At 37.9% G+C, this 25,693-nt stretch overlaps 4 protein-coding genes across 4 annotated transcripts; all 4 read left to right on the top strand.

Annotated features, from left to right (window-relative positions):
- Positions 1-6,181: 6,181 nt before the first annotated feature.
- LOC133146508 (alpha-1,6-mannosyl-glycoprotein 2-beta-N-acetylglucosaminyltransferase-like) lies at positions 6,182-9,014 on the top strand. The gene is made up of 2 exons (XM_061270321.1): positions 6,182-6,407; positions 6,481-9,014. Exon 2 carries the CDS (start codon positions 6,625-6,627, stop codon positions 7,879-7,881), a length of 1,257 nt encoding a protein of 418 aa, XP_061126305.1. The 5' UTR covers positions 6,182-6,407; positions 6,481-6,624; the 3' UTR covers positions 7,882-9,014.
- Positions 9,015-9,725: 711 nt separating this feature from the next.
- On the top strand, positions 9,726-12,486 carry LOC133146507 (alpha-1,6-mannosyl-glycoprotein 2-beta-N-acetylglucosaminyltransferase-like). Its single transcript, XM_061270320.1, has 2 exons — positions 9,726-9,879; positions 9,953-12,486. Exon 2 carries the CDS (start codon positions 10,097-10,099, stop codon positions 11,351-11,353), a length of 1,257 nt encoding a protein of 418 aa, XP_061126304.1. The 5' UTR covers positions 9,726-9,879; positions 9,953-10,096; the 3' UTR covers positions 11,354-12,486.
- Positions 12,487-13,117: 631 nt separating this feature from the next.
- On the top strand, positions 13,118-18,544 carry brox (BRO1 domain and CAAX motif containing). The gene is made up of 13 exons (XM_061270322.1): positions 13,118-13,244; positions 13,634-13,762; positions 13,982-14,088; positions 14,231-14,327; positions 14,405-14,500; positions 14,581-14,653; positions 14,828-14,933; positions 15,051-15,140; positions 15,292-15,377; positions 15,448-15,529; positions 16,080-16,230; positions 16,338-16,497; positions 16,946-18,544. Exons 2-13 carry the CDS (start codon positions 13,662-13,664, stop codon positions 17,027-17,029), a joined length of 1,233 nt encoding a protein of 410 aa, XP_061126306.1. The 5' UTR covers positions 13,118-13,244; positions 13,634-13,661; the 3' UTR covers positions 17,030-18,544.
- Positions 18,545-22,322: 3,778 nt separating this feature from the next.
- On the top strand, positions 22,323-25,651 carry LOC133146520 (acidic mammalian chitinase-like). Its single transcript, XM_061270337.1, has 12 exons — positions 22,323-22,411; positions 22,613-22,657; positions 22,734-22,765; positions 22,859-22,885; positions 22,977-23,172; positions 23,247-23,303; positions 24,023-24,170; positions 24,240-24,337; positions 24,421-24,502; positions 24,755-24,865; positions 24,959-25,018; positions 25,105-25,651. The coding sequence occupies exons 3-12, from the start codon at positions 22,741-22,743 to the stop codon at positions 25,234-25,236; spliced, it is 936 nt and encodes a 311-aa protein (XP_061126321.1). The 5' UTR covers positions 22,323-22,411; positions 22,613-22,657; positions 22,734-22,740; the 3' UTR covers positions 25,237-25,651.
- The last annotated feature ends 42 nt before the right edge of the window (positions 25,652-25,693 follow it).

Below are 25,693 nucleotides of genomic sequence, written 5' to 3'. Positions count from 1 at the left end.
TAGATCTATGGTTGATGGATCCATGGATGGAAACAATGCTTTACAGTTCTTCCTCCATGTGGTAAACAAAGTTTATCCCTCGAGGAAAATATCTTGGCGTGCTGACAGGAATATTACAACTTCCATTGACCCCAGAACCAACCAACCCTTTGGGCCTTTGTGAGAAGGTTGTAAATACCAGTCCCCAAACACCGTCGTCTGATTGTTTCAGGTTTCCGTGTTTTGCTTTTTCCATAACCTGCAACCATGGAAACATGCTGAGATTCACACACGCACTCATGCTCTCGCTCTCTGGCTCTATGCAACTTTTGTTCTTCACACAGGAACACAAAGGTCAACAAGGACCTACACGAATGTTGTTTTTCACCAGCATGAAGCATTTGAAAAAAATATTTCATAATGGCACTCAGACAAGTAAATTACACAAACAATAGTATTCCATTTAGATTTTTGTCATTTTATATTTATTATGCCTGCATTGTTATTCATGGATTGTCTGCACAATATTTGCATGACGATGTTCACACTACAGCTGAGGAACATGAGAATTTACAAATATTGTCATTGTAATTCCCTATTGGCTGAGAAGAAAAAAAATGGATTTCCCATCATTCCCCTCCTCCTCTCTAAAAATACAAATTTAAATCTTCTCAGAAAGTTGAGCTACATAACAAGGCACCTCAAGGGATGGTGGATTTTATGAATATATAGTAGATATGGTAAACAATGTTAGATAATTTATTAATCCAAGACAAACAGTTTTATGACAAAAGTCTCATGGCTCTGAGTGGCTTTGTTGTATGTATAGTTAACAAATTAGGAAAAAGGAGGGCGTCGCCGCTATGCAGCTTGTCACCCTTCAAGGAGGCCTTGAGGTTTTATCAGATTTTCAGTGCCAACTTTTAAACAAAAAGTGACAATAATTGTCTACTGCCTTGAGTTAACAAATGGGTAGTCTAGGGGGGACTGCCATTTCCTTGCTATGCCACATTATTCTGCTCTAAATAGCACGCCATTTGATTTATTTATTTAATTTCTTTATTAGCTGATGATTTGAGATGCCTTTGTCCACACATCTGGCAACCAAGTCTGAAATTATGCGTGTTCCTACTGGGGATCATTTTGTGCACAGGCACTGAGGTAATACGAAGAAAAGTCACTCCCATTGAAAAGAATGTCACAGTTAGTGACAAATATATGTCGGGTTAAATGTCCAATTTTTATAGCCATATTTTGTTTTTTTTGGCAGACACTAAACATTGCAGCTGAAAGCCAAGCAAATAAAGTTCATCGAAACTTCCTTTTACCTCCTTCAATAATAATAATAATAATAATATTTATTATTATTATTATTATTATTATTATTTTTATGCAACTTTTCTTTTTGGGAATTCAAAAAACATTCTCATTTTATTTCATTAGGGACTTTTCCTGAATACAATTTATTCTTGACATTTCATAAAGCAGCACAATGTAATAAATAAAATAAAATAAAAAGATGTATTTCACTGTAATTGCTAAATGCATACCAGTAAAAATCATAGTTAGCAAAGGGTTAATCTCCTGCAATGCGAGAACTATGAGAAAAACCAAACATCAATATTCTGTAGGTCATTGCTATTTTTACACTTGCGTAATGTCTTGAGGAATGTGTTATGTAATTCTTGTCTTCAATTAATCTAATTGTATAATAGTGCAGTTAATGGAGGAACAGATGGAGCAAAAAGGAGTTAAATAAACCTGAAAAGGGTTTTAAAAAACTTATTACGTTCTGTCAGTTTTCAACTAATCTACCAGTCAAACAACGATAAGCTTAGCAAGATCATACCCTGAAAATAAAATGCCATGCTGTCCAAAATCGGAGATTTTAAAATACCATAAAAGAATCCGGCCTTGTACAATAACAAACCACAGATGGTTGACATTTCAGGCCGCGACTGTGCGGCATAATTCAAGCCAAGTGGAAGCCTGCATAACTTTTGATCCAAGCCAAGTCTTCAGCTTCATGCGTGTTTACAAGGTTGCAATTGAATGTGGTCAGACATACACGCATATAAACAAATGTTCATTTCTATCTAATTATCAATGACAGAATTATTAGCAGGGTTTAGATTAAATACATTAAGGCATGAAATAATTGTCACAAGGCTCTCCGTGAGTGTCATTTTATTGTCTGGCAGTATTTTTTGTTCCTCCAGAAAGGTTAGCACTACCAAAACTGTCATGTTTTTGGTGGTGTGTAATGTATGTCTATGTTTGACTGAATTTGCATTAATGCTCAGTTGATTGCAATAGAATACCGTGGCCACCTAAAAATACCACAATTTTAATTAAAAAAGTACAAATTTGCACGTAACACCCAGGCCGACTGACTCATCCCTCCAGATGAGTAATACAGCTTGGATATTTAAATGATGAGTCAAGTTCAGGACCTCTCGCTTTCACTCCCTTCTCAATATTTTCTCTCACATTTGACATTAACATTTAGCAGTTTATCTTGAAGTTGAAGCCAAAAATGAGGCATTTGAGGTTTTGTTCCAAAGCATCATTATATTCTGACAGTACATTGTTCTGTCTTTCCAGAAGACAATTATGGAATAGGAGTCTAAGCTTCATAAGAAGGACTCAAATGAAGACCAGTTATGCCTCAAGACATTGTGCGTCACATTAAAAACTCTATGGTAACTGATTAAAAACTAACAACAACAACTTTTTTTTTTTTTTGGGCGTACATATTTCCACAAGTGTTGGTCTGCAACAAATTTCCCCCTACCCCTGACTACCAGCGGTTCTTCCTGGACCCTTCTCCACCGCCATCAATCACACTCCATTTGTTCCAAACATTCCTTTCCTCTGCGCCTGAAGAGAGCTCGGGTACAGTTCAACAATTCTCTGCTTTACAGCTGTCGATAAACGTCCTCTTTGCTATGAAAACAGATTTGGACTTCTGTTCTAAAATTTTGCGATCATACCCCGTAGACCACAGGTGTCAAACTCAAGGCCCGGGGGCCAAATACGGCCCCCACATCATTTTATGTGGCCCGCGAAGACAAATTGTGCATCAAATTCGTGTCATTACTAGAATTGCAAATTGTCTTCACTTTTAATAATATCTTTTTTTAAATATTTGACCAGTTTTTACTCACCTGATTTGAAAACAAGTTTGTTTTGTAGCTTTTACTAATAATATGAGATGCTCATACATTTATTTGGGTTGACAGTCATAATGGCCCTCCGAAAGAAGGTATGACTACAATGCGGCCCGTGAAAAAAATTAGTTTGACAACCCTGCTGTAGACAAACAATTTAAAAAATGGAGCCTTGATTTGATATGACACACGTAATGCACATAATTTTCTTTCGCTGGCCACACAGTCTAACCTTTTTTTTTTAATTGTTTGGCACAGCCGTGTGTCAACTTATTACTTTCAAGGCAACATTATTGTTAGAAGTTAAAAAGAACAAAAGATGTATGAGGTTCAAGACAATACCAGTTGCAAATTGATCTAACTAGACATCCTGACAGTGTAAACTCTAAGCACGAGTTTACAGGACCAAGTTTCCCAGCTCGGACGACAACCTGAGGTGTCAGATGCGGATATGTGCTCATGGCTCATCTGTTTCTACTTAGTACTTGCCACGTGAATGTCAACACCCTGACATACTGCACAAGTGGCTGTGCAAGGCTGAGCTGCACACCCAAAATTGTTCCCTCAGATTTAAGCTCAAGCATTCACAACACTTGCAAATATCTCAGCAAAACATAGAAATGAGAACAAATATTGTTTTTGAAAAATGTTACAGCATTGTCCAAAGGGTTCCCTTTCGGAGACAGAAAAACTTGGAACTACTGACATGAGATACTGTTTACTTACAAAACATGACTACAGGAAGAGCAAGAAGAGATGAAAGTTGCATGTTTGACTCAAGTTTAATCACAGGAACATAAAAAAAACCCCGAATGACGCTTAGTAAACGCACACGTAGTCTCCAGGAAGTAAGTGGAATTTCCTACGAAATAAATACATTGAGAAATGTTGACGTTTATCCTTAATTCAAAGCAGCACCACACGATGATGTTAACTCTTAGCTCATAGTTAAACTACACCATCTGTTGCTTATCCGAGCAGGGCTGAACTGCTTTGCTGTGCCTCAGACAAAAAAAAAATCTGTTTTATCACCATACCACATTGAAGATGTTCTCATATTTCCAATGATTCCTCGCTAATATGGATTCTAATTGACATGAACACACACAACACTGAAGAAAATCGAGCACGCTTCATGTTTTTGCTGACAGCATGATGTCCTCCTCATGCACCTCAGTAATGTTAATTTTATTAGTGATTACTTTGCTCATGTCATGTGTTTGAGGTCCATGCAGGGTTCAAGTGAAAAGACTCAGTTATGTAATTCTGCTTTTTGACCCCTTAGTTGCCGTTTTAAACGAGTAGAAAAGTGACAGTAAATTCACCCCAAAAATATCCTGAAAATTTAATATGGCATGCAACACGTCATAACAAAGAATATCCATGCATATGTACATGTATGTATTGAAATATGTCATTTCAGTATCATACGATTAGCCACCATGTGTCTGGGAGATGACATGATGATATTGTTCTGTATTCTAAAACATTTCTGTGATAATAATGTGAAAAAAGCAGCAACCATAATATAATTTTAGCATTTTAACCACACCAGTCTTCAATGTCAGGCCCTGTGGAATTAAACTGTACCTGACAAGTCAAGTTTTCTAGCGAAAGAAACAAGGTCACATGAAGCTACAAAAAAAATCAATTTTCACATATTTCCTGCTGTTCTGCAATCAGATTGAATTCTATGGAAACTAAGAAGTATAATCATTCTTCAACAAAAGGAAACACACACTTTAGGGAGTTTACTGTCTTGTTCTTGCGTGCTTACATTCCCAAAATAGTTTTTATAGCAACTGTAGGAGGATGTTGATTTGACATCAATGATTTAATAACCTTTATTAACCCATGCCATCTATGCCTAGATAGTCAATTAGGGAATGATCATTTTTATTACTTGAAATTATTGGGCTGTTCTGCATGATGAGGTAATGATCGTGAATGAAAAGTGATGCATTAGTTTACAGTCAGGTCCATGAATATTGGGACAGACACAATTCTCTTTGTTCAGCTTTAATTTGAAAGTATTTACAGTAGATGCAAAGCAGGTGAATGGAGCAAGAATCAAAATTGTTTGTATATGGTCAAACATTGGATTCAAGATTAATAAAAAACAGTACCCAAGTATCAACAAATACTTTTTTACGAATATAACCAAAGCTCGAATGTCAATCAAAAAGTAGATTATCAATTTTGCAACTTCTTTTTGCCCAACAATATTACTTGAACCATAACAATAATAAATTAAATCAAATAACTTTTTTTTTTTACTTAACCACAAGAAATGATCATAAATAAGTGATGGAAAAAAATAATTCTATACTGCTTTTGCATTTCACATAAGCTGTCCATAGAAACAGATATGTACAAATCACTATAGTTGAGTTGCGTGTGAGAAGTTTGGACGGTGGAGAAGGTGACTTAATTTGAATTTAATTCCACTTGAAATACAAAAGTTGTCGTGCTTTGGTAATTAAGTCACGTAGGCTGTTGTCCACAAAAACGCCCCTTCACTTGATTTCTATGGAGACTTTGGGCATGAGCAGTGACCACATAAAAAACATAACTTGATTTTTTTTTCAAGCTTTTATAATAGAGTTTGTTTTAGGTTTCGTATCGGGGTTTCAAGGTACGGCGTATACTGTCGATATCAGTCATCAATAGTCGTGGCACCCTCTTGTGGCTGTTTTATGAACTGGAAATATTTGGCATGCATTAATGACCGTTTTTCATCCTTTGCTCATTATGATGCAGTTTTGTATAATGTGTAAAGGTCCAGTGGCAGTAAAAAATGCAAATGCTGCACACTTTGAACCTAATGAACTTGTAGTGTAGCCTCTACAGTTTTCAAACCAAAAATCATTCAATTTATTTCCAATCAGATTTTTCAAAAAGTTGGTAAAAATTAGGCAATAAACCCCAACTCAAATTATTTACTTTATGCCAAGCAATGGGCCTGGCCCCTCCCTCTGTTGGATGTCAAACAGAGCCAGATATTCCGGTTATCATATTACACACCTCTGCAGGAATGATTCGTCCAGCCGCCGTTGACTCCCTATGACGCTTAAGGGGTCTTTCCACAGCCTGCAAGACAGGGGCGGGACTTAATCTCCGGGTGTCAACTATTGGACACTCGGCCACATTGTACACGTCAGCAGTCAAAGAGTTGTGAAGTGGAGATGAAACACCCCCGTCAGACTTTTCTCTTCCTGTTACGATCAGTCCTCACTGTCAAGTTCCACTGCATTACGGGTGAGTTTAAAACAAGCTAACGATTAACACAATGCTAATGTTAATACTTAAATCACATATTTTCTCATCATAGGTTATAAAAGATAGCAGCAACGTGTGTGGCAGCTGGGACAGGGGAGAGAAGTTACTTTGAATCAACACACGTGACGCTGAAGAAGTACTTTCCAGATAATGTGAGCTGCCGTTGACCAAAGGTTGCTTATCTGACCTTTCCAAAATGAGAATTCGGCTGGCTAAAAAGAACCTGCTGGTACTTTTGGGTGTTTCCTTTGTCGTTTGGACTCTTTTGGTTTCCACACGTGTGCTGTCAGATTCAGGGAACGATTTAAATGATTTAAAGAATCAAGCTAATCAGGGCACACGCTCGAACGACAGAGTAAAGTTTGACTTTTCTGGGTCGCTATCAGAACTGATCCAATCCGTCTTCAGGGCAAATTACAAGCAACATATTTTAAATGCTGAGCGGTTTCCAGGGGAGCCTCAGCTGGTACTGGTTGTGCAGGTCCACAACAGACCGGAATACCTTAAACTTCTCATCAAGTCTTTTGAGAAAGCTGCAGAGGTCCACAGCTTCCTCCTCATCTTCAGCCATGACTATTTTTCAGCGGAAATCAACGCCATTGTGCAAGGGATCACTTTTTGCAAAGTATTGCAAATTTATTTCCCTTTTAGCACTCAGCTGTATCCCAGCGAGTTTCCTGGGCAGGATCCACGGGATTGCCCAAGGGACATTTCCAAAGAAAATGCCATCAAAACAGGATGCATCAATGCAAAGCACCCGGACTCCTACGGACACTACAGAGAAGCTTCCATCACTCAAACCAAACATCACTGGTGGTGGAAGTTACATTATGTGTGGGAGCGAGTCAATGCAGTGCAGGGCTACAGTGGATTTGTAATATTTCTTGAGGAGGACAACTTCATTTTACCAGACATTTTTCACTTCTATAATTCAACGGTTGAGTTCAGGAACAACAAATGTCAGGATTGTGATATCCTGGCATTGGGAAACCATAATGACTTTGCAGGCTTCCTCACACTGTCTAACAAGGTACTGACCACTGGGTGGATGTCCACAAAGCACAACATTGGCATGGCCATCTCCAGAGAGGCGTACTACAAGATGATGGGCTGCAGCAACGACTTCTGCACGTATGACGATTACAACTGGGACTGGACGCTGCAGCATCTTTCTGGTACCTGCATTTCAAAGCCTATAAAAGTTCTTGTGGCTCAGGGCTCTCGGGTTCTTCATACCGGAGACTGCGGGCTCCATCAGAAGCAGAACTGCAGGCCAGAATGGGCCTCACAGAAGGTTGAGGAGGCACTTAATATAGCTAAAGATGGGCTTTTTCCTTCTTCTCTTGTCCTTTCTGCTTCTGAAGCAGCTCTACACAAGGACCACGTGAAGAATGGAGGGTGGGGAGATGTCCGGGACCATATTCTATGCAATAACTATGCCAAACGCCTTTAAACTGTGCTTTAATGTCACAAATGTTTCAAATGTCCATTCTGCACATTTTTTCAAACAAAGTCTGAGGAGTCTTTAGTGTGTGTTTTAATATTTGGGAGGTTCCCCCACTCCTTGATTAAAAAAAAAATAAAAAATCACAAGCAAATCAAGTCCAAACATGTTGTACATACTTTTACACTGATTGCTGCCGAAGACTTTGTTAATAATGTGAGTGTACTTTAAGAATGTTTGTGTATGATGCAGTTCTTCTATGAATGATCGAACCCTGCCTCGTGTCCAAACTAAGCTGTGCCAGTTACCTGCGACCCAAATATTGAATTTCAGTCGTTTTATGTCGATCACTTTCACTGGTACAATCTAAAGTGCAGATTAAAGGTATGAAAATGCTACATTGACGCACATAATGGAGGTTACTGAATACTTCATACGTGAAATCATGTATAACAAGTCTTGAATCAGGTTTGTTCATTGGACCTTCTATGTTTGCACCCTCCAGCAATAGTCACCTATGTCAACAATGAGAGCTGCATTTATTGGTTTTTGTTGAGTTTCATATCCTGGGGTTTGGTTTTGGAACAATATGTCCCGAGGAATCCCAAAATGTACATTTGTGATACAAACAAAAGTGGAGAATATCTTAATGTGAATTGTGTTTTGGCAATGTAAAACTGAAGTTTAATAGTACTATTAGTAATTTGTGGTTCGGCTGACCAGAAGTGCCTTTTGATTGGTCCTTTGAGCCTAAATGTCAGGACAAGCACTTGGAATTAGTCTTAAATTCTACAAAAAGGGGGGGATTGAATGTAATTTTTTACCCAAATGTTTATGTGAAATGATCAGTGACATCTTGCTTGTTAGGCAATCAGTAACGCGGGATGGTGCACTTATAGTGTATCTTTAGATTATAAACTTTTAGAATCATTGTTGATGAAGAATATTCCAAACATGCAATGCTGTATATCACGGCCTGTGATGTTAATGTGGTCATAGATTTTGTGCTCTGTTGATGTAATGGGATATTGATAATGTGATTTCTTTTTTTTTTGGTCTGAATTCTGCCTGTTACTTGTCATACCTGGTTAATGATTTTTCAGAATGGGAAACTAATTTAAAAATATATTTTTCATTATTAATCTGCGTGCCTTGTGTGTACATGCTTTTTATGGGAACAAGTACTGATTGATTTGACAAATGACTTTTTAATTGAGAAAATAATGAAATGTCTGTGTGATATGGCTTAGTGATGTTTTCGTAGTGGTAGTACTACGAAGGTACGCGTATCCTCAACATAAGCTTTAGATTATTCTTTATTTACAAAAGCATTCAGTGTTTTGTAAATCTGATAGTTCAAAGGTAGAATCAATCCATGTGTGCCTCATAGTTTACACTTTTTTCTTTTATATTCTGGCTGCAAACAGCCTTGCCATGGTAATTAATTATATACTTAACAATGGCGTGAGACAGCACCCTCACTCTAAACAACAGACTAATTCAGTAAGTTAAAAATAGTGTTGCTTTTCATCCTTGTGGCATTTTGATGAAAGCCTGTAATTTACACTATCTGGGAGCTATTTCATAAATATTAGGAAGAAACTTCGCCTTTATTTTATCTGAAATTATTAAAAACATCAATTACAGCACTAATTATGCAAATAAACACATTAATCACATAAATATTGACTGTTTTAAATCTATTAAAGGCCTGTCAAGTGTGTTAGAAAATCAAGTACTGCAACCTGATAAGCAGGTTGAAGGGACTTCCTGGATTTCTTACCATGTGACTAAACACTGTGATTTCATTGGCTAACGCTTAAGGGGTCTTTCCACAGCCTGCAAGACAGGGGCGGGACTTAATCTCCGGGTGTCAACTATTGGACACTCGGCCACATTGTACACGTCAGCAGTCAAAGAGTTGTGAAGTGGAGATGAAACACCCCCGTCAGACTTTTCTCTTCCTGTTACGATCAGTCCTCACTGTCAAGTTCCACTGCATTACGGGTGAGTTTAAAACAAGCTAACGATTAACACAATGCTAATGTTAATACTTAAATCACATATTTTCTCATCATAGGTTATAAAAGATAGCAGCAACGTGTGTGGCAGCTGGGACAGGGGAGAGAAGTTACTTTGAATCAACACACGTGACGCTGAAGAAGTACTTTCCAGATAATGTGAGCTGCCGTTGACCAAAGGTTGCTTATCTGACCTTTCCAAAATGAGAATTCGGCTGGCTAAAAAGAACCTGCTGGTACTTTTGGGTGTTTCCTTTGTCGTTTGGACTCTTTTGGTTTCCACACGTGTGCTGTCAGATTCAGGGAACGATTTAAATGATTTAAAGAATCAAGCTAATCAGGGCACACGCTCGAACGACAGAGTAAAGTTTGACTTTTCTGGGTCGCTATCAGAACTGATCCAATCCGTCTTCAGGGCAAATTACAAGCAACATATTTTAAATGCTGAGCGGTTTCCAGGGGAGCCTCAGCTGGTACTGGTTGTGCAGGTCCACAACAGACCGGAATACCTTAAACTTCTCATCAAGTCTTTTGAGAAAGCTGCAGAGGTCCACAGCTTCCTCCTCATCTTCAGCCATGACTATTTTTCAGCGGAAATCAACGCCATTGTGCAAGGGATCACTTTTTGCAAAGTATTGCAAATTTATTTCCCTTTTAGCACTCAGCTGTATCCCAGCGAGTTTCCTGGGCAGGATCCACGGGATTGCCCAAGGGACATTTCCAAAGAAAATGCCATCAAAACAGGATGCATCAATGCAAAGCACCCGGACTCCTACGGACACTACAGAGAAGCTTCCATCACTCAAACCAAACATCACTGGTGGTGGAAGTTACATTATGTGTGGGAGCGAGTCAATGCAGTGCAGGGCTACAGTGGATTTGTAATATTTCTTGAGGAGGACAACTTCATTTTACCAGACATTTTTCACTTCTATAATTCAACGGTTGAGTTCAGGAACAACAAATGTCAGGATTGTGATATCCTGGCATTGGGAAACCATAATGACTTTGCAGGCTTCCTCACACTGTCTAACAAGGTACTGACCACTGGGTGGATGTCCACAAAGCACAACATTGGCATGGCCATCTCCAGAGAGGCGTACTACAAGATGATGGGCTGCAGCAACGACTTCTGCACGTATGACGATTACAACTGGGACTGGACGCTGCAGCATCTTTCTGGTACCTGCATTTCAAAGCCTATAAAAGTTCTTGTGGCTCAGGGCTCTCGGGTTCTTCATACCGGAGACTGCGGGCTCCATCAGAAGCAGAACTGCAGGCCAGAATGGGCCTCACAGAAGGTTGAGGAGGCACTTAATATAGCTAAAGATGGGCTTTTTCCTTCTTCTCTTGTCCTTTCTGCTTCTGAAGCAGCTCTACACAAGGACCACGTGAAGAATGGAGGGTGGGGAGATGTCCGGGACCATATTCTATGCAATAACTATGCCAAACGCCTTTAAACTGTGCTTTAATGTCACAAATGTTTCAAATGTCCATTCTGCACATTTTTTCAAACAAAGTCTGAGGAGTCTTTAGTGTGTGTTTTAATATTTGGGAGGTTCCCCCACTCCTTGATTAAAAAAAAAATAAAAAATCACAAGCAAATCAAGTCCAAACATGTTGTACATACTTTTACACTGATTGCTGCCGAAGACTTTGTTAATAATGTGAGTGTACTTTAAGAATGTTTGTGTATGATGCAGTTCTTCTATGAATGATCGAACCCTGCCTCGTGTCCAAACTAAGCTGTGCCAGTTACCTGCGACCCAAATATTGAATTTCAGTCGTTTTATGTCGATCACTTTCACTGGTACAATCTAAAGTGCAGATTAAAGGTATGAAAATGCTACATTGACGCACATAATGGAGGTTACTGAATACTTCATACGTGAAATCATGTATAACAAGTCTTGAATCAGGTTTGTTCATTGGACCTTCTATGTTTGCACCCTCCAGCAATAGTCACCTATGTCAACAATGAGAGCTGCATTTATTGGTTTTTGTTGAGTTTCATATCCTGGGGTTTGGTTTTGGAACAATATGTCCCGAGGAATCCCAAAATGTACATTTGTGATACAAACAAAAGTGGAGAATATCTTAATGTGAATTGTGTTTTGGCAATGTAAAACTGAAGTTTAATAGTACTATTAGTAATTTGTGGTTCGGCTGACCAGAAGTGCCTTTTGATTGGTCCTTTGAGCCTAAATGTCAGGACAAGCACTTGGAATTAGTCTTAAATTCTACAAAAAGGGGGGGATTGAATGTAATTTTTTACCCAAATGTTTATGTGAAATGATCAGTGACATCTTGCTTGTTAGGCAATCAGTAACGCGGGATGGTGCACTTATAGTGTATCTTTAGATTATAAACTTTTAGAATCATTGTTGATGAAGAATATTCCAAACATGCAATGCTGTATATCACGGCCTGTGATGTTAATGTGGTCATAGATTTTGTGCTCTGTTGATGTAATGGGATATTGATAATGTGATTTCTTTTTTTTTTGGTCTGAATTCTGCCTGTTACTTGTCATACCTGGTTAATGATTTTTCAGAATGGGAAACTAATTTAAAAATATATTTTTCATTATTAATCTGCGTGCCTTGTGTGTACATGCTTTTTATGGGAACAAGTACTGATTGATTTGACAAATGACTTTTTAATTGAGAAAATAATGAAATGTCTGTGTGATATGGCTTAGTGATGTTTTCGTAGTGGTAGTACTACGAAGGTACGCGTATCCTCAACATAAGCTTTAGATTATTCTTTATTTACAAAAGCATTCAGTGTTTTGTAAATCTGATAGTTCAAAGGTAGAATCAATCCATGTGTGCCTCATAGTTTACACTTTTTTCTTTTATATTCTGGCTGCAAACAGCCTTGCCATGGTAATTAATTATATACTTAACAATGGCGTGAGACAGCACCCTCACTCTAAACAACAGACTAATTCAGTAAGTTAAAAATAGTGTTGCTTTTCATCCTTGTGGCATTTTGATGAAAGCCTGTAATTTACACTATCTGGGAGCTATTTCATAAATATTAGGAAGAAACTTCGCCTTTATTTTATCTGAAATTATTAAAAACATCAATTACAGCACTAATTATGCAAATAAACACATTAATCACATAAATATTGACTGTTTTAAATCTATTAAAGGCCTGTCAAGTGTGTTAGAAAATCAAGTACTGCAACCTGATAAGCAGGTTGAAGGGACTTCCTGGATTTCTTACCATGTGACTAAACACTGTGATTTCATTGGCTAACGCTCAGTCCCAGTTTATTTCCGGAAGTAATTTGACAGAATCAGAGTTTCCGTCACATCACCCATAACAAACGTCACAAGATTGGTAAGTGTTTTACCCATCATTTTACGTGTTTTATGACATATTTATGTTGTAACGAATCGGTCGATATATTGCTATAATCATTTAGATTAAACCAGTGTTAATACTAACGTAGCCATTCCTAGATTATGTAATCATAACGTAATCGTCTCTTTTTAAGACACAATGTGACATAATGTGAAAATACCTAATTGAGCCGAAGTGTTAATACGTGGAACACCAAATGAATTTGTGTTGTTTTTGTGTTGATTTATAGTAACAGCAAGTATCGGTTAGCTGTTAGCTAGCGCTACATTCACTGGAAAGTAGCACGTTGAAACTCATCCATGTTGTCACAATTCCTCATTCTACGTAACTCCCAAATTAACTTGATGTCATGCTGCCTGTTGAAGACATTATAGGCGTTCCTTCACCCAGGAGATGGCACACTGGTTTCACCGAAATCCTCTTAAGGCTACAGCGCCTGTGTCCTTCAATTTATATGGTGTTGCAGGGAGCCCCGCTGCAAATAAAATCTGCAAGTAGGTCTGATGTGTTGATATATTAATCATAGTGTAATCAGATTTGGACTTCGATCTTTTTTTTTTTTTCTTATCATGAGCAAACATTAGCTGTTAGTTTGATGTCAAACTGGTCTGTTTTGTCCTGATGAATGTCTTAAATGTTCTTTCCATTTGTCATATGCTTTTATATACTACAGCAACACTATCTAATGATTGTATTTGTGTTCACAAATTCAGTGACTTAAGGACAACCAGGGCAAGGCTGCTGGAAATGTTCACAGATGTCACCTGCAATGCAGAGCTCATGAAAAGTGCCTCAGATGCATATTTCTCCCTCCTACAATGTCAGTTGTTACAATCACACAAATATATTCTAAAATATAATGATGCACTTGTCGCTATGTCTGGTGCTGTCGTTGTTTCCACTCTTGAGGAAATATAAACATGGTTGGTCATATCACCCACACGTGTTGTCTAATACAACAGGCTTCATTGTATCCTTGGATGGAACTACGCAGGACAACAAGATGAGATACATTCAGAACTTCAAATGGACTGATACTTTACAAGGGAACACACCAAGGTACGGTTCAATTGTTTTCCCTTTAACACCGATGACGTGTTTTGACGTTCCCTTCATTCCATGCTGTGTCATCTTAGTGCCCAACAAGATGCAATCTTTGAGCTGGTCTCCATGGCCTTCAATGTAGCGCTTTGGTACACCAAGTTCGCCTCAAGGCTTGCTGGAAAAGAAAAGTATGTGTAACGCCATTGTCTTTAAATGTTGCAAAAGTTGTTTTTTTTTTTCTTCACGAGATGTTTTCTTTTTTCGACAGTGTCTCAGAGGATGAAGCAAAAGATGTTCACCGCAGCCTGAAAGTTGCTGCTGGAATCTTCAAAAATCTTAGGGTAGATAACACATAGGGACTATCTTCCAATGACCTCATGCTATAGTTTAGATTTTTTCCCTCATACAGTTTAGATTTGGTCTTTCCTAGGAAACCAGTGTCCCATCACTAGAGAGCTGTTTATGTTTTTTTATGTGATTTAATGATTGAGAAGATGGCTTTTAATATCCGGCAGGAGGTGCACATCCCTCGTCTCATCACCCCTGCAGAAAAAGGTAGGGACCTGGATCCGAGAGTGATTGATACATACATCATCCAGTCTCAGGCAGAAGCTCAAGAAGGTACGTTCCTTTCTAGCTGGAAAATTGTGTGCGTTTACCTTCAATGTCATGTGTTGTCTAATATGCACAAGTCTGCCAAGTATGTTTGAGTACGCAAACATTCTTCTTTATTCACAGTGACAATCGCCAGAGCCATTGAACTGAAGCACAACGCTTCAATTGTCGCAGCGTTGGCATCTGAGACGGCAAACTTTTATCAGAAAGCTGGTGATTATTTCGAGTCCAGAGTTATTTTCTAGTTTCCATTTGCAAAGTTGTTTATTACAGTAGATCTATTCTGAGGTAAATTAAAACCGTAATCAAAGCAGTACTGAAGCAACTGTTAGATATTATTAAAACGTGCTTATTTTGTGTCCAGATCACACTCTAAATACTTTAGAGCCTGAGTGTAGCACCAAGTGGAGGAAGTATCTCCAGTTGAAGTTTTACTTCTACATGGCTTATGTAAGGTTGTTTACTTTTGTACGGGTGGAAAGTACTGTGTGATGTCATCGGCTCAACAATGTCTTGACAGGCGTACTGCTATCATGGACAGACACTGCTGGCGAAGGATAAGTGTGGTGAGGCCATACGATCTCTCCAAGAAGCAGAGAAGGGTAGATGTCTTTGTTTTGATGATATGTATCTTAGCAGCATTGTCTTGCGCAAATAATGGAGTTTTGTAATTGTAGTAGTCAGGCAGGTTAGACTAGTTTTACAGTGTCTTGGGTTTAGTCTATAAAAAGATAAATATGTAGGTGGAAAATTGAAAAGTGGCTGCTCAACTGTTTCATGGCGCCAAAAAGAAATTGGACATCTGTGGAGACTATTAAGAAACTAATATAGCAGGAAATGTAATCGTTTTAAAACAATTGGAATGTTTAAAGCTGAATAAATTAGTTTTTTTTACTTTGTTTTATTAGTTTGAACCATTAGTGACGGGGGAAAAAAATAACCATTTGTTATAATTCTTTACTCCTCTAGATGGCACTGTTGATTTTAGGAGTTTTAAGAAATAGCAAGGCTACTTTCAATGTTGAATGTTGAGCGCCATCCAGAGGACTAATTAAATACTGGTTCAAGAAGCAATTCTTTTATGTACAGGCCCTCATACTCACTTGACTGGCTGCCTTCTTCATTGCATTAAAATGATGTATTTTTCTGCAGCTTATAACCGTGCTGAGGAATTGTGTAAAGAGTATCGTCACACCAAAGGTCCAGGATCCACAGCAAAACCATCTGAGCAGCTTTTCTTTCGCAAATTGGGTGGCTTCGTTAAGAACACACTGGAAAAGTGTCAGAGAGAAAATGGCTTCATGTGAGTCGAGTAATATGGTTTTAATTTGCTGTTGTTGATGTTTTTGTCATTGTAAAATGATGTCACCGTTAGCACAATTTACTGAGATATAATTTTTTTTTCCCCAGATACTTCCACAAGGTCCCAACTGAACCTCCCCAGCTAGAGTTGAAGGCCAACTATGGGTTGGTGGAGCCAGTCCCCTTTGAGCTGCCATCTCCCAATGAGCAGTGTACTCCGGAAGTTTATGCCACTTTTGACCTGACCAAGGGAGCCAAAAATGACAAGGTAGTAGAACTTGCCACCACAGTTATCTATTATTATATGTCCAATGAAAAAAATATTTTCCTCCTTCTCTTGTTTTTTGTTTTTATTTTTATTTTTTTTTATAGTTTTACTAAATTTAGGATTGTATGATACACTAAAACATTTTAAATCATCAACCCTATATTAAGAATCACATACAGTCTGTGCTCATGACTCAACAATAAGGAAAAACAGGAAATGACATCATAGGAGAGTTCCAAGGTGAAAACCACTTCTGACAAAAAAAATAAAAAATACTAGGCTCGTCTTACATTTGACAAGAAACATTTTGATGGTCCTCAAGACTTTTAGAAAAATATTCTGTCGACAGGATGACACAGGAAAATATTTGGTTATAATTGTTTCTAATCACCTTGAAAGGCACCTTATAAATAAAATGTATTATTATCTTTATTGTGTTTTTCTTCAGGCCAAACCTAAAGAGGAGGAAGTAAAACCAATGAAGGAACCCGATTTAAAGCCCCAGAAAGACACTGGCTGCATCATTTCCTAAATATATTTGTCATTTCTCTCATGCTGCAGCAGCATTTGGTATCCACACAATTTATCCTCTCTTCTTTTACATGTATGCTGGAATGTGTTTGTGTATTTGAATATAACATCACAATCATTATTGTCATATCTGGTTATGGACTTTTTATTTTGAGCTCATAGTAAAGCCCAAGTATTTGTGACATTTGATTTTTGGTCCACAGGGTTTGAGGTCTGGCCCAAAGTATATTATACTACTACGGAAATATCAATAGAGAATTTTTTTTTGTGTAAATCTGCAAATTCACTTCAAGAAATCCGTTTTAGTTACCGTGTTTTCCGGACTATAAGGCGCACCTTCAATGAATGGCCCATTTTAAAACTTTGTCCTTATATAAGGTGCACCGGAATATAAAGCGCACCATAAATGCATCATGTCAGATTTTTAATCCAAATCAAATCATTCTCCATTTTATCTTTTTCATTTCAGCTTCAGACGCAACAAATTACTTTAAAATAAAAAAATAATGATCCATAGTCTTTTTGATTCAGGATTCATAGTCTTCAGCGGGCCACTTGTGATTGATTTCATGACTCAATGCTTGGATTATAAGGCGCACTGTCAGCTTTTGAGAAAATGTTAGGTTTTTAGGTGCGCCGTATAGTCCAGGAAATACGCTATATATGTTATTAGCTTTATATTAATTCATTCATTTAAATCCATACTGGGCAAACAAATAAATATGGTGAGCTACTTCATTTTAGGTGTAGCAGTTTCCAATGTTAATCATATCTATATTGACATAGCATGGATCTGTCAGTTTGCTTATTAAATTTAAAACATATAACAAATCTAGATTGGGATTCCATCCCTCGTAATCATAGTTCCTTATTTATTCATTGTATGTATATTTTAATAGATAACCTCTAACCAACAGTATTCAATTCAGTTAGACTCAAAAAATGGTGTCCACATTTTTTTTTTTTTTTTTTAAATATTCTTGATACATCACGATTGCCTTATAAAAACTGCATACTCATGTTTACTCTAATTGCTGAGAATGTGCTGTTAATAGTTAACATTACTTGGACTGCAAGATTTGTGAATAAAATAAAAAAAAAACAATTAAGAAAACAAAAATAGGCTGTGAATACAATTAAAAATGAACAATTAAGAAAACAAAAAATAGGCTACTGCAAGCTTCGTGAGCTGAAGCGCAACCAGCCAAATTGTGTACACACTAATAATTTGAACTTGTGTTGTATGCTGCTCAACCTTTGTATCCATAGTTGGTCCAACTACGATAAATAACAGTAACAGTGAAAAAATAAATTGCTGATAAAATATACAAAACATAAATGCGTTGCGAAAAACAATTATTCTCTTCGGAATCGACTGATGCTTGTTTAGTATTTTCATCAAACTGCTTGTTCATCAGTATGGTGAGCTCATTATCAGAATTGAAAATCATTGTAAAGTATCTGTTGTCATTTATGTAAACTGTACTACAATCAATATTAAATCACAGTGATTTTGTGTTTGTGTCAAAATCATATTTGAACAAACTCATCCGATTGTCCTGTGTGTGAGTACCACAAACATGCAAGTACCCCAACTTGGCCTTTTAACTGCTCACAGATTTAGTTTAGTTATTTTTTTGCTTTCACTGGTTAGTTCAAACCGGGACTGAAAGCGCTGTGTCACGGTGTGTCGGGTATAATTGTGGTTTGCCCTTTTCAAATTAGTGCTGACAAACTATTATATGTATAAAGGGTGCTTGTGTGGCTGCATAATTAAGACATTCTTGGTTACAATTATGTTGTTTTCACACAGCTTTTTTTTGGTTTTTTTTGCTTTCACTTGTGAGTTATAGGCCAGTTTCAAACCTCCCATTCATAGTAAAACTTCTTGAAAAAGTAGTAGCGCAGAAGCTTATTGATTACATGGTCGCCAATAATCGATATGAATCCTTTCAGTTTGGTTATAGAGCTAATCATTCCACTGAGACAGCACTTGCTAAAGTGACTAATGATCTCATAGCTATGGATTCAAACACTTCATCGGAATTGTTACTACTCGATCTTAGTGCTGCCTTCGACACTGTAGACTTCGATATTTTATTTGAGCGTCTTAAAAGTTGTGTTGGTATTTCAGGGTCAGTACTAGACATCTATCAGACAGGACGCATCGAGTGGTCCATGGCAATACGTCCTCGCAGCTCTATAATGTTACGTGTGGTGTCCCACAGGGATCGGTACACGGACCAATTCTATTTAATATTTATATGATTCCGCTTGGGGACATAATACGTAAATATAATATTAGTTTTTAATGTTACGCAGATGACACCCAATTATATGACTTCAAGATTCTTCTATTAACCTATAAATCACTGCATGGCTTAGCGCCTTCATATCTCGTCGACCTAGTTGTTCCTTATGTTCCGTCTCGTAACCTTTGTTCGCAAAACGCTAGTTTTTTAGTGACACCGAGGGCCAAGAAAATGTCTGCAGGGTCTGGAGCATTTTCTGTTCGGGCTCCAGAGCTTTGGAATGTCCGACCAATGGATATTAGAACCGCTACCTCAGTAGAAACATTTAAGACACGTTTAAAGACTATGATATGGCCTTTAATTAACCTGTAGTGGCCGATTTGGCTGGAGTTTGTTTTCGCTCCCTCTCCCCATCCTTTCACTTTTTCATTGATTTTCATATTACGTATTTTATGTGCCGTCTCTGCATCCATTGCTGCCTGGTGATCCTGAAAGGGGGATCCTTCCATCTGTGGTCCCTTCTCAAGCTTTCTCATTTTTCCCCTGGTAGGGTTTTTTTGAGTTTTTCCTTGCCCTTTTGGGAGCTTAAGATCAGGGGATGCTTTGAGAATAATTGTCAATTGTTTGTCTATGTGAAGCCCTTTGAGACTGCTTGTGATTCAGAGCTATACAAATAAAGGTATTAATTGCGGTTTACCCTTTTCAAAATTTGTGCAGACAGACGACTAAATATTATTAAGGGTGCTTGTGTGGCTGCATAATTACGACATTCTTGCTTACTATTATGTTGGGTTCATTCGGTGGAAGACAATGGATGCCAAGAATGAGGAAAGGTTTTTTTGCTGCACTTTTGCTGCATGATAATTTTTTACTCTAAAATTTCAGGATCTATGTTTTAATGTTACGCCTCTAGCAGAAATCAAATACAGAGATGTGAAGAGAAGAAGCATGCAAACAACTTCATTTTAATGCAAACCTTCTCTCACCATGTTGCCCTTCACCTTTTCCATAAAGACAATGTTGCAAGTTCTTCTAATAATTGTGTCATTTACACAATCAGCATTGTCTGTCATTCACAATCGATGCTTTATGAGTAGCTTGGCATGATTTGACGCTCAAAAAAAATAGTCCATGATGCAAAATAGGCCCAAGTTAAACAAGTGCACACCTACGCGATCATAAACATTTTGTACCAGCTCTTGTAAGATCCAAATGTGTTCGCTCCACGGGTGGTCGGTGTGTGACCAACCCATACCACTCACCAGCTTTTTAAAACAACCCATCTTCAAACTTGGCAAAACTACGGTGTACAACGTGAGGATGGAGGCCCCAAGTGGCACCTCCAATTCATATTTTGTCATACATAATAAATTTTGCAATAAGCACATTGCATAGCGCATGTATTTCAATATCGTCCTCCCCAATTTCTAAGAGTTTGGGAAAGGTTCGTAAAAATGTAGGGAGCGTGAGAAAGCCTTAAAATATCTCGCTATAATAAAATTCAACATGTGGTTGCCATTTTTCATCTATCGTAAGGGTCAGGACAGGCAATAATTCACATGTTGCAATAGATGTGATCGAGGTGAAGTGAAGATAACAGAAAAAGACTAACTGGGTGTGTGTTGGGTATATTCAAGTAGCGCATTAATCTAAGAAATAGCTGAGACAACGCTCAAATGAGTTGGCAGTTAATGACGCCTGTGCATTTGAGGTGAAAGGGGATGAGGTATTATCTAATATACAATGCAAACTTTGGCATTGCAATAGTAAGAAACTCTGAAAATCCAGGGTCTGATAGACCCATTTGTTGATTTCTAAGCGGAGAAAACAAAGAATTGACCATTGTAAAACATTTGCCATTTCCCACGAGTTGTTAGCTCCAGGAAATGAATTAATTGCAATTAACACATGATAGGGTGTATTATGTCTTGACATTTTGGCCCTAACAGGAAGACCAAATGGGTGTGTGCGGAGGGCATTCAGAATGAGTGTATTCAGTTTTAACCTTTTTCATGGCTGCTTTTGATGTCTGTGCGTTTTTGGCGAAGGTGGACAAATGTTCAGTCAAATATGAGCTTGCAAGATGCTTGCCGGGCATTTTGGGACTCGATCGCTCTGCTGTGAATGCAAAAGTGAATGTAATCACATGCTCTTCAGTTACAAGTAATTTCACGTTAAAAAGAGAGTCGCTAACTTGTGCATTCGATTCCCAGTTGGGCTGGACAGGAAATATCATCACAATGAAAATTTGGAGATTGACTTCTCCTTTAAATATAGAAACATTAAAAGCACTTTCCTTGACTACTACTTGTAAGGTAAATGCAATAAAAAAATAAATGCTTTGTATTTAATTCTCATTTGGGTACCACTCAAGGCTTAAAAGTTAAAAAATATAATAATTATAATGATTTATACTTTGGGGGACAAAAATTAGCTAATAGATGAGTCCATTGGTGGCAAATTGTAAATTTCAGGGATCCATTTTATGTGTAACTCAAAGGAATCAATTCCTGTCCCTGCATTGACCATCGAAACATCTTTTAAAATGCAAACATGCTAACGTAGTATTTCTGGGATGTGTACATTTGAGGCTCAAAAAGTTTATTAGACGTGCAAGGCGCGGGGGTCCACATCGCAGATGACCTCACCTGGACTGTGAACACCACGGCACTGGTCAATAGGGCACAGAACTGCTTGTACTTCCTGCGGAGGATGAGGAGAGCCCACCTGCCCCCACCCATCATGAGGACGTTCTACAGAAGCACCGTAGAGAGCATTCTGACAAGCTGTCTCTCTGTATGGTGTGGAGATTGCAGCGCCTCCGATTGGAAGAACGTTTTTTTTTGGGCTCTCATGAGAACATGAGTCTGACCTTTAATTACATCCTTCCTGGTTTCAAGTGAAACACAATGTTCCTTTCTTTTCGTTGCTTTTTGCTGAGTCAGTAAAGGTTAAAGTAATTTTGATTGTCCATTGATCCATTTGCAGTCATGAACCAATTACAATGCTTCCTTCAACAGTGTGAAGCAATCCATGGCCCAACCCTCCAACAGTACCAGATAAATACGGCAACATCTCCAACTCAAGCATCAGTTCTCCACCGAGAAACACTTGCAGCTTTCTTCCAGCTGGTAAGTAAAGGGACGCATCCTTGATCTGTTGATTTATTAGGCAATTCAATTGGATGGATGAGGGTGTCGGCACTCAATCAGTGTCCATCGAATATTGGCAACTGAAATGATGGGGAGGACAACCATTTTTTTATCTGCAGTAATTTTACAATTCAGAAACGCAATTGTTCTATTGATTGTTTTTCTTTGTATGTTTTTCAGTCATTCAGATACTTTGGTAACTCTCCATCCACCATTCCATTTAAAGTAAGGATGTTTCTGATTGACTGATCAAAATGTCATGCAACTTGGAATGACCTCTTTGTTTTCTATGATTTTGTAGCAACAAGATGCAGAAGTTCATTCTTCTTGCTGGTAAGGTGCACCGATGAAAGTAATATTTTGAAAAGTTTCGACAAGCTTGTTTTAAATGAAAGTTTTAATATAAGTCTTTTTTTTTTTTACAAGGCCTGTGTGCCATCTTTGCTGACACATGTAAGTTCATGTCTTGTGATGATTTGTAGATAGCAGAAAATCTTATACGATCGTACAAACTAATTTCCAGCTGATTATTTTCATATTTTAGGTGTGGCATCCAAAAAACTGGCCTGCGTGTATCAGAGCAACTCGGATGAAATTGGCGCAAACCCATTTGATATTTTGCGTGACATCGATACTCAGCTGTGCAACCAAATCATCTACAGCTCCCTTAAGCCTACGCCGGTTTCCCTGACCTCTTGTGACGAGAGAAAGTTTCAAGCCTTCGCCGAAATAAAGAAAAGGTCTGAATCTGACCACCTTTTGCTTTATTATTGAATATGTTGAATAATAACAAGAAACATTTTTGTTCCAACAGCCATCCAGAGCTTCAAACCTTTTTGGAAGTCGATCTGTCTACCGCTGGAAGCCAGATGTAAGTCACAAAACAGATTGAGGCTTTCTTGTATTCTAGACTTGCTTGCTGTCCGGGCAGATCAGAAGTCACTAAACAAATTGAATTGTAGTAATAAATAATAACGATAACAAAACATTGTTAAATTTCCTTGAATCAGGGGTGTCAAACTCATTTTTGTCACAGGCCAAATCGTCGCCATAGTTTCCTTCGGAGCGCCATTATGATTGCCAACGTCTTCTCTGTACAGTATAGGCTACAAAACAAACTGATGAATAAATAGTTTTGAAATCAGAAACTGTTCAAATTTCCTAAAAAGATGAATGGTAATAAAAATTGCAAGTAATATCTCCATTTTTTGAAAAAATATAAGACAATTTATAATTTTAGTAATGCAATATTTGTCTTCGCAGGCCACATAAAATGATGTGGCGGTCCGTATCTGGCCCCCGGGCCTTGAGTTTGACACCGATGCCTCAAATGATGTCATACTGTATGTTTTTAGAAAGTACACTCATATACAATGCTATTTTTGTTTACTTAAAAAAAGACATTTTTGAAAGGGATTAATGGCATTTGCATTGACTTCAATGGGGTTATAGATGATTTGCGAGACAAGCGTTTTGAATAAGTCACGGAACTAACCGGAATATCAAGGAACCACAGTCCTTAAAAGAAGACTTGATTGGAAGCACATAACACGTGCTGTGCTTCAAGAAAGCTTTCTCTTTCTTTCGCAGATTCACACCAGAAAACCTGAAGATTTTCATCCCATCTGTAATCGAGCATTTGGTCATTGGGAATTTTGATGGCCTAAACATCAAGTGGGTAGCTGAGAAGAGCAGCAGTGAACTGAACATCAAGCAACTCTTCATTGCCTTCATAAAGGTTTTTGATCTTGATATCGTTGTTCTAAAAATGGGAGCAAAGATTTAACGACGGTGTTCTGCTGAGCAGGAACTGAAACGCGAGCTGGGCCAGCGACAGCTCAGTCTAAGTGTGTCCGCTGCACAATCTGACATCATCAAGAGTTATGACTTCTCAGAGCTTTCCAAGTAATCACAAATATCTTTTTTTTTTTTTACAATGCTGCATTTATTCCAGGACGGGCAATAACTCAAGTGTGTTTTACCCACAGATACGTGGACTTCTTCTATGTGATGTCCTTCGACCTTGACCGACAATCGTCCAGTAATGGTCAAGCACAATTCCCTAATGTGGTAATTAAGCACGACTATCAAACTTTATCCATAATTCAATTTTTTTTTACATAACATTGTGGCCTGTGTCAAATTTTAAAATAATGTATAAATACAATTACATTGAAAAGCTGTTTGTCTTTCATTCAGCCTTTTTAGTATAAATCACTAGCTGCTAAAAAAATATGGGCAGCGGGATGTTTTTTGGACAACCCTTACCTGAGAATTCTGAATTCTGTTCTCCTGGCCTTGTGTGTTTTCCTTTTATTTTAGAAAAAGGCGATGCAGTTCTTTGCCGACAAAGGTGTTGCAAAAGAAAAGTTTCTCATGGGAATCTCTTCGTATGGTTATGGAGCTCAGCAAGCCATCATTCCCAAATTTCAGGTAAAATCACGTGACACTGGACCATTCAAACCTATGATAAAACATGATGTCCAAAATTCAATATTATATATATATTATATTTGCATATTTTAGGAATTCTCTCATCCACCGGAGGAAGCTTACTTTGACAGCGCTGAGACCATTGAGGCTAAGGTAGTCAAATAAAAGTCTTTTTTTTTTTTTAATCCCTCATTCTGCTGTTAAAGCTTTTTTTTTTTTTTAATTTGCTACCCATCCAGGCCAACTTCATCAAGAACAGTGAGTATGGAGGTGTCATTGTCAAGGCTCTGAACCTGGATGACTTCAATGGAAAGGCTGGTAAAGGCAACTATCCTGTCATCCAACATATCCATGACATAATTCTTGACTAGAAAGCTTCCCTTTCTATGATGACGTGCACTGCGGTGAAGGAGCATATTACTTATATATAAAACAGGGGAATGGTTTCATAATTTCACCCCAGAATTTCCTCGTTGTACGAATTGGATACATCATTTTGGTGATCAAAAGAATGCAGTTAGATTCATTGATTGGTGGAACTACTGTCTTAAGTCAGACCTAAGCGCAAACTGGCTTCAATTTTCAACATGTAACACATGATCAGGCCTCATTCCAGTTTGTGCTCACCAAAGTTTGAGGGGGTGTTTTGGGATTATTTGTGGGTTTTATTAATGGTGACCTTAATCTACTGGTGATAATGCGATGTGCACGTCTGTTGTTACCATACATTGTTGATCAGCTGTTTGTGTGGAACAAAATTTAATAAAATGTCTCTGTTGACAACAACACTTGGATTCATGATATGGCAACATAAACAATGAGATGGAA

The sequence above is a fragment of the Syngnathus typhle genome, linkage group LG22 (assembly GCF_033458585.1).
Source record: "Syngnathus typhle isolate RoL2023-S1 ecotype Sweden linkage group LG22, RoL_Styp_1.0, whole genome shotgun sequence".
NCBI lineage: Eukaryota > Metazoa > Chordata > Actinopteri > Syngnathiformes > Syngnathidae > Syngnathus > Syngnathus typhle.
Note: the sequence above shows the minus strand (reverse complement) of the source record. Positions and strands in the feature narration are given on the sequence as shown.